At 44.5% G+C, this 11,445-nt stretch overlaps 1 protein-coding gene across 1 annotated transcript; it reads right to left on the reverse strand.

Moving 5' to 3' along the window:
• Positions 1-5,912: 5,912 nt before the first annotated feature.
• On the reverse strand, positions 5,913-10,167 carry LOC132317030 (toll-like receptor 2 type-1). Its single transcript, XM_059817678.1, has 2 exons — positions 10,137-10,167; positions 5,913-8,298 (listed from the first exon to the last, which is right to left on the reverse strand). Exons 1-2 carry the CDS (start codon positions 10,148-10,150, stop codon positions 5,913-5,915), a joined length of 2,400 nt encoding a protein of 799 aa, XP_059673661.1. The 5' UTR covers positions 10,151-10,167.
• Between the last annotated feature and the right edge of the window lie 1,278 nt (positions 10,168-11,445).

An 11,445-nucleotide genomic window follows, 5' to 3' on the forward strand; every position in this document is an offset into this window, starting at 1 on the left:
TATTTTGCCTAAAATACGAAATACATTCAGAGCAAATATAAGATGAATAGTTAGTTTTGAAGAAGCTATGTTTTGGATATAGCTAAAACATGACCCTTACTGTTCTGTCCTGTTGAAGGCACTATAAATATATTTGGTTTTAACACTGTTCAGAAATTAAACAATTAGTCAAAACAAGACGCATTGTACATAAATATTCCAGAATCATTTGCTAAATGCTAAGTACACTGAATTTACTTTTTTCCCCCCTGACTCTTCTAATTTTGGAATGAGGACTATCAAGTCAATTAACAGCTGCACAAATCTTTTGCAGTTTCAGCTAAATATCTGAATAATCACAACATTATTACTAATCTGATCATTCGCCTGTGTAGGAAATAGTCCCCATACATCCCCCCCAGCCCCGCCATAAGTCTTTTTCTTCTGGATCTGTGAATATTATTTTATATATTCATTTTTTACTATAGGGAGTCTCCTGTATATGTTTCAAATCCTGGTTACATCAAGAAGAGTCTTGTGGGAGATAGTGACGTTCACATTTAATACTCATCTCAAGCATATGTCTAATCTCAGTTCCCACAAGAGGGAGAAGAGACTTGTGTATGTTTCAGGCCCTTTCCTTATTTTATCCGCCTTTGGCTATTCTGATTGTAAATGTGCTAGGAGCAGGGAAATAAATATTTGCTTGGATGTCTGTGTAGGCCATCGTTATCACGTTGCAATCAGTCCGATACTTGCTAATGAAACTTAAACTGGGAAAACTGGCCATTGTAACCTACCAGCTCTTAGCTCTTCCTTTTTACTGCCACATCCTTCTCCTCTGTCAGTGGCTTTTTCTGCTTTGGGTCTCTGTGGCAGAGAGAAGGTCAGGCCCGGGCACGAGGAAGAGCCAGGGGCTTTTGGAACCTCCTGCAGATCAGCTGGCTGGACTAGATCAGCTTTTTCCAGCCCCACACACAGCCTGTTCCTCATCTTCTGGACTCAAATGATTTAAGAGAAGCCACACAGCTGTGGATCCTGTGTCACTTCTCCTTCCTCTCACAGTCGTGCCTTCCATAGTACTGATTTTACATGGCTTTTTGTGTTACAGAGCTTGCTGCAATATCCAGCCTGTCCTTACTCTCAACAAGGTGATTTTAGTTCTTCTGTCCCTCTGAGGAGTTTGAAAAACAATTCTTGAAGCCTGAGAGGGTTGTTTTCCTGTCAACCCCCTTGTTACATATTGAATTATAACCCTTTTTTTGTTTACGCTTTCTTGGAAAGGATAAAAGAACCCTTTTAAAGCATAACTTTCCTCAGTGTGTCACAAAACCCCGGGGAGGTGGATATCTTACTGATGGTGAAAAGACTGAGCCAACACCAAAAAGGCCAATGCACAGGTTCCCAAAGATCATCGTGGGCTCTGTATCAGATTAATCAGGTTAGCTTGGCTCACCGAGGAGTACTTTCTCCTTCAGTCATCCCGCTGAGACTCTGTGCAAAAGATCTACTGTACTGTGAATTCATATTCTAATTTGTTTTACAATAGCTGAACCACGCAGACAAGTTCATACAGACAAGTTCTACTCTTCTAGTTGCATTATTTTTAGTGAGAGTTGCTTAAAAGTATTCAAAAGGGGCAGAATTAGCTGAGATCATTTGGGCATATGAGGAGAGGAGGAAAAGTTGTGGATAATTTTTTCAATCATTTCATCTCTTCCCACCTGAAGGAGTGTGAACATTTTGACCTCTTTTGTTATTTTCCTTTAATATCTGTCGCTCTCTGAAGTAGAGCTTTGGGTCTTGGAAGGACACAGTCCTCTCACCTGTCTTTAAATGCCCACAGCTGAGCTGGTCACCCACCATGTCCTCCAAAGTCAATGGAGAGAAATAACAACTTTTAGGAGCAATTCACATCATGTCTCTTGGACACCCACATTAAGATGTGATGACTCCAAGAGAAATTACGCCATCGACTTAAAATGGAGCACCAGAGTTCAGATACCTAGATATTTGTCCATGTGAATCCCACCCAAAGAATTGTGATCTGTAGTCACACTCACCTGCTGTCCAGCTGAGGCTCTTTTACTTTTTTGGTTCCGCAAGTCTGGCTGGATAACACAGTGCTGTAGGCTGTAGGAACAAAGCTATGAGTCAGATGAGTTTCACAAGCAACAAATTTAAGTGGGATTTTTAAAGTTGCCATAAAAATGCCTACTGTTAGAAAAAGAAACAACCAGGTAACCTGGACAATCAAAATCTATCTATAGGTAGGTTATTTACAGGCGGGAAATTGGCAGCACAGAAGGGAACTGGGCAGGTACTGCGCGGGAAATACTGTCTAAGCCTAACAGCTCTCCAGCTTACCAGCCTGAAACCAAGCAGGGACTGCAGGACTGAACCCCATTTGGTGGTACAGGATGCTTTTCCTTATTGTCACTTCCCTGAGCAGCTTTTCCAGGTCTTTTTGCTCATCTGTAATGTGAGCAGACACTCAGGGAAATCCCGTTCTCACCCTCATTCATTTTCAGCCATTCTCTTCCCCTTCCCATTCCTGTCTAATAATTCAGCTTAAGATCCTGACTTACAGGGTTGTTTCAGGCCTCTCTGCACCCACTCGGAAATATAGACCCAGTACACAATATCATCGCCTTACCAAAGAATCACTTTTCCCTGTTGCGCTGGGAAGAAAAAAAGCCACACAGAAATTGAAATGCAGCTAATAATACAGAAACGTGCACAGATGCCCTTATACCATACGGCACTGTAATGAACTAGACTTTCAAAGAGTTCATGGGTTATGGACAGAGGGTCCGAGTCATCAGACATGCTCAGGATTATCTTCTCTGGCCCAGGCCAGTAGAAGTATTTGAGGAAATACGCATATATTCTTAAACAAAGCCATGAGTGCCAATAGAATGAGGTTCTATAAATGCTAAGAAATGCTAAAGGCTAATGTAACTGCTAAAATAAAGCGTGCCAATAGCGTGCAAATTGATTCTAGCTTGGAGAACGCTATCAAGCTAAATGAGGACTGGTAAATTTGAGCAGTGCTATGGAGTCTGCAGCTGGGAGGGTCACTGGTTGGTGAAGAGATCAATCCACAAGCAGACTGGGTAAAGCTGCTGCTTTCTACTTAGTTGTGTGTGGGTTACATACGTCCTAGCTATCACCCACCAGCGTTGCCTTAATAGTATGTATGTGTATACACACACATGCGCACATATATAGGCACGCCCCTTCTTGTTTCCGACATAGATGTGCAACAGGGCACAGTTAGGTGAGGAGAGAGCTGATCCCACTGCCCTGAGACCATTGCTCAATGAGCTCTTTCCTGGTTGAATTACTAAAACAAATGCAGCCCACCTTCACACCCAGCCTTCCCCGGGCAGCCAGTATCGACACACAAATGGGACAACATACAAGCGGGACAAAGCACATACAAGGAACCCTCCCATGAGGAAACTGAGCAGAAATGACACAGTCTGACCCAACTCGTCTTTTTCATTTGCTGCTTTCCTCTCCCCGCTTTCCTGAAGGACATTGCTCCCATCAGCATGTCCCAGCTCTCCTGCGGAGCCGTCCTGTTGCTGCCTGCCTGCCTGCCATGCAGCCCTGCCAGCTGCCTGCGATTGCACCTGCCTGCTCCACTGCTGGCAGCCAGAAACGCCTCGCCGCCCTGCACTCCTGCAGGAGCTGGCCCCTGCCCAGCAGCCCCAAGCACCCTGAATCCCCCATACAGAGGAGGAGGACTTGGTGGCAGAGCTCAGATAGCCTCTTCCCGCTGCTCCCTCCTTGCTTCTTGCTCTGGCTTTGCAGCTCCACTCTTTCCCTGTGTCTCCAGCCTCCACCCACCTGCAAACTCACCTCTGTGCAGAAAAGATTCCCTGGGGAAGCCAGCTCCAGTGCCAGCGCCTGCATGCCAGTTAATCTACGTCGTGTTTCATCTCTCTCATGCTGATCGCTCTTTACCCAGCTTCCTCTCACACTGCTGCTTCCTTCCCATTTCACCTCTCTGCCTTGGCTATATAAACTGGGGAATTCCCACCTAGGGGATCTGATTGGCGTAAGAGCAGTAACACTATCAGTCCTTTTAAATGTGCCAATCCATAAAAGTCTGTGTCTATGGTAAGAGCATAATGTGTGAAAGCCAAAGCTTCTCCTACCTCTGTCTCTGACCATCTCTTTGAAATGCCCAGCAAGATATATTTTTCCTCCTTACCTCTAGGCATGCAGTCTCCTGATCTGTTTTATCAGTGCTCAGTGTTTGCTATCAGATGATTCACTCATCACTTACCTGGAGTTCAGCCTTGATTAGCCCTTGAGCTATTCTTGTCCAAGAGAGTGAATAGAAAAATCCTTTTGTAGAGGACTTTGAACTAACCCTACAGATATCATTATAACAGGAAAGTAGAACTGAAAGTGGCGTTTGCAGGTTACACCCACAGAAACCGTCATCTCGTGTGCATGTACGTATACACATACACACAGGAGTGTGAATATATACATATGCATAGGCACACACGCAGATATACGTATATATGAATATGTACATATATACCAACACAGAGACACGTTGTATAAAGAAATTTCCCCTCATTCAGTTCATATGCCAATGCTTTTGTATTTCAACACAAAATAATTGCACTTATAAAGTTTAATCAAGATTCATTTAGACTCCCCTGTACTTAAGCCCCAGCAACACAAGCAAAGTGCAGGACAGCAGTGCCGAGTTAGAAAAACCCACACCTAACTTTATCCCCTCAGAGACAATTTCAGATTTCCACAATACCTAAAGCACGAGAAACCCAAAACATCTGTGACGCCAGGCACTCAGGGTGGGACCAGCTATCCTAATATAAACTTCTCTATATACCTGCTTGTCTAGATTCCTGTTGTAATTGGAGAAGAGCAATACAGTAGTTCTAGGAGATACCTCATGCTGAAGCAGGAAGATGAATTGCCTCTTACCAATCAGTGTGATTTTCTGCACTGGTTATAAAGGAAGCTTAGTAGAGCTGTAAGGGGTGCATGGCCCACTGATTACTTAAATGTGCTGTGCAAAGAGCAGAAACAAGAAGTGAGCCAGTCTTCAACACCACCTAGCCTGCTCATTTGAAACACATCTTCATGCCCCAAAAATAGAAGGCTTCAGCTATTTCTGTGGGTAGGTAGAAGGGAAGGTGGTGGTGACCATGGAGGGAGAAACAGGCATACACAGGCAGGAAGAAGCCTAAGGAAAAAAAAAACAGTGATTTAATGCCTCTGGATTTCACCACTGTCATTGTACAAGGCGCTGGGATGCTTCCTTCACAGATATTGAGTAAACCCCAGCCTGTGCATGGTGGTATTGTCTCTGGTGTAACTAGCCAGAACAGACTTGTGAATGGAAGTACATATTAAACATTGCCTTTTATGTGTGTTGCACAGCAATGTTAGGGCTTTGGAGGGCTTATTTTAATGTAAGTCATAAATTTTTTTTCAGAATTTAATTTTAATTACCCTGCTATGCATGATGGCACTGAAAATAAACTAAAGGAGAACAACAGACACAGGGGAGTATTGAAGCACTTGGCTTTTATTTTCATTTGTAAATTACAATGGCATTGTTAGGAACTATTTGGGGATGTGGTAACAGGAAGAAAGAGAACAGAAATACCCTACACTCAGCTAAATGTATTTAGGAAGTATATGAAGTCTAGCATGGCTTCCAAATATCATAGTTATTGGCAGGGATTTTGAAAGATCAGAGTATCAAATCACTGGAAAGCCTAAAGTGGGTCTTTCTCATTTAGTAAGATGATAATTATTTCTATACACAACAAAGCCAGTACTCCTTAGGCAGAAAAGTAAGAAAGAAACATTTCTTAGCAGGAAGAAACACTGACATATCCTTTGTAGAAATATGCTGAAATGAGGGCTGCTGACTTGTTCTACGACTTCAAGGCTCTTTTCAAGTTATCCCAAAAGATCTCCTGCTGCTCTTCCTCAAGAGGCCACTCCAGGTAGGTCTTTGTGTTCATGATCTTCCGCAGCTTGCAGAACCTCTTGGGAATCGCTTGGCTCTGGATGGGCTCCAGGAGGACGAGAATCGCTGCATCGTTGTTCTCATCAAAGAGGCGGAAGTGCGAGAAGTCCAGCTCGTATTTGCACCACTCGCTCTGCACAAAGTGCTCGGACAGCACAAAGAGCGTTTTGTGGCTCTTCTCTATGGAGTCGATGATGTTGTCCACGATCCACTTCCCGGGCACAAAGTCCCGCTTGTGGAGGCAGAGCCGAAAGGGGGGGCAGGCCTGCTCCAGCTCCCGCACCATTACGTTTTCCACCCAGTCGGAGTCGTTCTCGCTGTAGGAGACAAAAGCGTCGTAGCAGATGTCCTTGGGAGGGGCTCGCTTGGGCTTCCGCTTGGCTTGGAGCCATGCCCAGGTCATTCTCAGGTACCAGACCGCGTGGTACTTGTAGCCGACGGCCACGAGGATGAGGATGACCAGGAACACCAGGACGCAGATCAACGACACCACGAGGGACCTGTGGCACTCCATCAGGGAGAGGTGCACGGCTCCAACCTGCGCCCCTCTTACTGCCAGGGGAGAGTCACAGACGTACGTGTCTGGCCACCCCACCAGCACCTGGGCTATCCCGGCCTGGTGGTGGATGAAGGAGAGGAACTCACAGGAGCAGATGAAGTTGTTGTCACTGGCATCTAGCAGCTCCATTTTCTTGAAGGACTCAAACTCTTCCCTGGAGAAACTGTTGAGCTTGTTTCTCCTGATTGACATGGCCACTAAGTTAGGAACGGGTGCGGCACCAGGCAAGGTCTTCAGCTGGTTTTTTGCGAGATACAGCTCTTTGAGGAATGGCAGTTGCAGTCCAAACTCCTTCAGGTTGTTAGCGCTAACGTCCAAAACTTCCAGTGTCGGGGGAATGCAAGTTGTTAGTTTAGGAATTTGAGTGCTGGAGAGGTTTAAATATTTCAGGGTTTTTGGCCATTCGCACGCATCTGGAATCTCACCAAAATTATTTTGGCTAATGTCAAGATTAATCAGTTTGTGTAGACGAGTTACAGAATTTGCAGTCTGTTTCAGAGATTTTAGAGAATTTTGACTTAGATTTAAAGATTGCAATGAAGGCCAAGCATCTTCACAGATTGTCTCATTTAAGCGATTATTTACAAGCAAATTATCATGAAAGTCCAGGTACAGAAGTGATGAAAAATTTTTTGCAAGTTTGCATGGCACCATGAAAACTCTAGAGCCTGCAATGGTGAGTCTTTTCAGTTTGTTTATTTGTGACTCCATACCTTCCAGGTCTAGAAACAAGTGAAAATTCTGAATCATTATATTTATTAGTGATACTGCTTCAACAAAACTTTGCCCACTCTTTGCAATTTCTTCAGTATCCCATGCTCCTTGCCCCTCAAGCACACAATCGATTGCCTCTAACTCTTGCAAAGATGTGATTTCCTTCAGTAATACTATTATTCGGCTAATATGTTGGTCTGTGAACGAAGCATCTTTAATTGTAAGTTTTTGTATCCTAAAAGGAAGTGTAGAGTTCTGCACCAAGCTTTTTTTTTCAATCTCTAATTTGATTTCTCTCACTTCTAACCAAATGACAGAGTGCAGAAGGTCCCTGACAATTGCTGAGAATACATTAGTATTTCTTAGGTTTATGATCATGTGATTTATCTTCTTAATCGGTTTCAAACTTCCCAGCTCGTACTGGCTGAGATTGCCACCATCAATCCACAACTTGTCAAGAACCGCAATGCCCTCAAAGTTTCCTTGCCTTATCATGGAGAACCGCAGGTTGCCCAGGTGGAGAGAGCTCAGGTTCCGCAGGTTAGAAAACGGGGAGCTTTCCCCCAGGTCTCTGTAGGAGTTCCCTTGAAGGTGGAGGTGCTGGAGCGAGAAAAGGTGCCCAAACCACGCAGGGGACAAGTGAGCCAAGCTGTTACTTGATAAGTCCAAGAGCTCCAGTTTCCCAAGGGAGCGAAACGAGTCCTCGTCTATTGAGCTGATTTCATTGAACTGCAGCAGCAGGGCTCTCAGGTTCACAGCCTGCTGCAGATCCTGGGATCGGATGTGTTTTATCCTGTTGTGGGCCAGGTCTAACACTGTGATTTTGCCAGTGAGCCCTGGGGGAATAAATTCCAAATCCATGGAAGAGCAGTTGCAAAGCTGAGTGGCATCACATGAAGGACAAGCCTGGTTCAGCACTTGCTCTTCAGAGAGGTTTGCAGCTAAGACCATGTAGATGGTCCACACTTGCCAGGTGTGTGTAGTTCTTGATTTGTGTTTTGTTTGGTTGAACATTTTGCTGTAGGAAACAGAAAGGAGAGAAGGTAGTGTCGATTTTTAGTTTTGAACAGCAACTGAAAACAATTCAAAACCTGTACAATTTTATTAGGAAGTTCAAATTAATTTTTTTTTCTTGTAAGAGTTATCCTGTGACATCACTCTTCCGCTCCTACCTCGGCTGCTCAGCCCTGCGAACATGGTGCGCTACTCATCTCTGGAGTACAGCCATATCATGTCTCAACAGTCATAAAGGACCATTCTCAATGTCCTGCCTTTTCATAGGCACATTGGCTATGGCTCTCACCTCTTACATATCTCGCATTACTCCTCCTCTCAGCAATGAAGCTACGGCTGGATGTTTTAACCCTAAACAGGGGAAGATGGTTGATCATCAATGATCTGGATGAGGGGATCAAATGCACCCTCAGCAAGTTTGCAGATGACACCAAGCTGAGTGGGAGTGTTGATCTGCTTGAGGGTGGAAAGGCTCTGCAGTGGGATCTGGACAGGCTGGATTGATAGGCCAAGGCCAGTTGTATGAGATTCAACAGGGCCAAGTGCCGGGTCCTGCACTTGGGTTATAACAACCCCATGCAATGCTACAGGCTTGGGGACGAGTGGCTGGAAAGCTGCCCGGCAGAAAAGGACCTGGGGGTGTTGGTCGACAGCCGGCTGAATATGAGCCAGCAGTGTGCCCAGTGGCCAAGAAGGCCAACGGCATCCTGGCCTGTATCAGGAATAGTGTGGCCAGCAGGAGCAGGGAGGACATTGTGCCTCTGTACTCGGCTCTGGTGAGGCCGCACCTCAAATACTGTGTTCAGTTTTGGGGTCCTCACTACAAGAAGGACATTGAAGCATTGAAGTGTGTCCAAAGAAGAGCACCAAAGCTGGTGAAGGGTCTAGAGAACAAGTCATAGGAGCAGCTGAGGGAACTGGGGTTGTTCAGTCTGGAGAAGAGGAGGCTGAGGAGAGACCTTATCACCCTCTACAACTACCTGAAAGGAGGTTGGGGCGAGGTGGGTGTCTCTCTTTTCTCAAGTAACAAGTGATAGGACGAGAGGAAACGGCCTCAAGTTGTGCCAGGGGAGGTTTAGATTGGATATTAGGAAAAATTTCTTCACTGAAAGGGTTATAAGCACTGGAACAGGCTGCCCAGGGAAGTGGTTGAGTCACCATCCCTGGAGGTATTTAAAAGACTTATAGACGTGGTGCTTAGGGACATGGTTTAGTGGTGGACTTGGCAGTGCTAAGTTAACAGTTGGAGTCGGTGATCTTAAGGGTCTTTTCCAACCTAAATTATTCTATGATTCTAAATGCTCACGGCCTTCACAGTGTTAGCTTGTCCATCTAGTATGGCTACCCATGAGGCAGAAGCCCAAACAGAGCATGTCCACCATCTCGGCCCTTCGAGTGGGCTGTGGCTTCTGACATTACAAACTTTCCCAGAAGAGATTTTAGGGTCTCACCAGCCTCAGGGCTTCTAAAAAGCAGTGCTGCGTAGGCTCCTGGCACACCCTTTTATACACTGTATAAGCAATTTACATTCCTTACTGGAAAGGCAGAACAAGCTGATATGCAACCAAACAAGTCTATCGCCCTTTTCTGCAAATCAACACTGGTAATAGATGGGAATTGGATGTTACCGTCACCCTATAAACAGTGGATGTAATTAGAACAATACTGATTTTAATTTACAGGAGGGTTGTGTTTCCTGCTACGAGTGCCAAAGAACATTTCACCATTGGCTACACCAGAAAATAAGTCCCTTATTAAAGCTCACAAGCTGCCGTAAACAGCTCCAGTACTGCAGGCAAACAGTATCCCCAAATCCTGAATATGCAGAGAGTAAATACTTACCTTGTGTGCTGCATGCTGTGTTTCAGTCTCCTTGTGTAGTGACTGCGTGCTCTGAGATCCAAATGGTCACCTCATTCCTGCAAGTACAACAAAAGTGGGAATCCCTTTGGCAGGTCTGAGGTGATGACAGTCCTGGAGTGAGAAAATATTTCATCCCGCGCTCCTCAAACAAAACTTTATGCTGACATTTTCCCAACATCCTCTAACTACTCAACCAGTGAAGCATAGCAGTTTGCATGGTTTTTCTTTAATGGCTGCTCCCCTAAGGAAACCATGGCTTCTGAAGACTTCAGTATTGTCCAGCATGCATGACACTGCCCTTCAAACTCGTATTTCAACCACTTCTATTGCTGCTGCTGACAGGGACACAAAAATGAGCATAGATCGCGTTTGCGCTCTCTTCTCACAAGCTGAAATTCAGTGGCAGATCTCTCTCCTTTTGTCCGTCATCGCCCATTGCTGGAAAGGCTGATGCAACCATTTTGCGCAAGTCATTCTTTCACAAGCACTTCCTCCAGCATTAGGTGCAGAAATAGTTCTTAGGCAGACCTATATTCACCTCCCTGTATCTCTACTTTCAATGCTTATGATTTGGTATGCATTGGGGGGATGTTAACTGTACTGAGCAACAGAACACCTCAGCACAGCCAAGTTATTTTGTTGTATAGATTCTGTAAAACATTATCAATATATACATTTATATTAATATAATAATATAAATGTATATATTGATAATGTTTTACAGAATCTATACAACAATTTATATTATCTATACAACAATTTATATTATTATATTAATATAAATGTTGGAGTCAAATTGTTTAGTAAAAGAGAGTACTAGAAAAACAGTCAGCAACATTTCATTTCCTAGGACACCGCAGCCATATATTATCAACAAATAGAAAATGCATAAGAATGGGAACAATATTCTGTCTGAAAAAGATGACAAAGGTTGAAAGAAAGTATCCCTCTGTAAACATCCAAGGCGATTTTGAGAGTGGAGGTTTAATGATATTTAATTTAGCTTGACTGGATGGAAACACACGGCTGGTCAAATGGCCAAGCACGCTGCATGCAGGAAGGGGTAGGAGGTCTTCCTACCAGCTCTGAAAGGGAAACCCATTAAATTCAAACACCAAACCTTCCTACCAGCATTTCCATTTTTTTTTCTGTGCACAGAAATTGTCATGGTCTGCTGTCTGCTTGCACCAAGAGGTACCTGCCTGGGAGCAGACAGACAGACCGATTCCTGCCAGATGCTTGGCCACATGTCAGAGGGCCCACAGCAGCATCTGTGTGCTCAAGGGTG

The sequence above is a fragment of the Gavia stellata genome, chromosome 5, assembly GCF_030936135.1.
Source record: "Gavia stellata isolate bGavSte3 chromosome 5, bGavSte3.hap2, whole genome shotgun sequence".
In the NCBI taxonomy this organism is placed as follows: domain Eukaryota; kingdom Metazoa; phylum Chordata; class Aves; order Gaviiformes; family Gaviidae; genus Gavia; species Gavia stellata.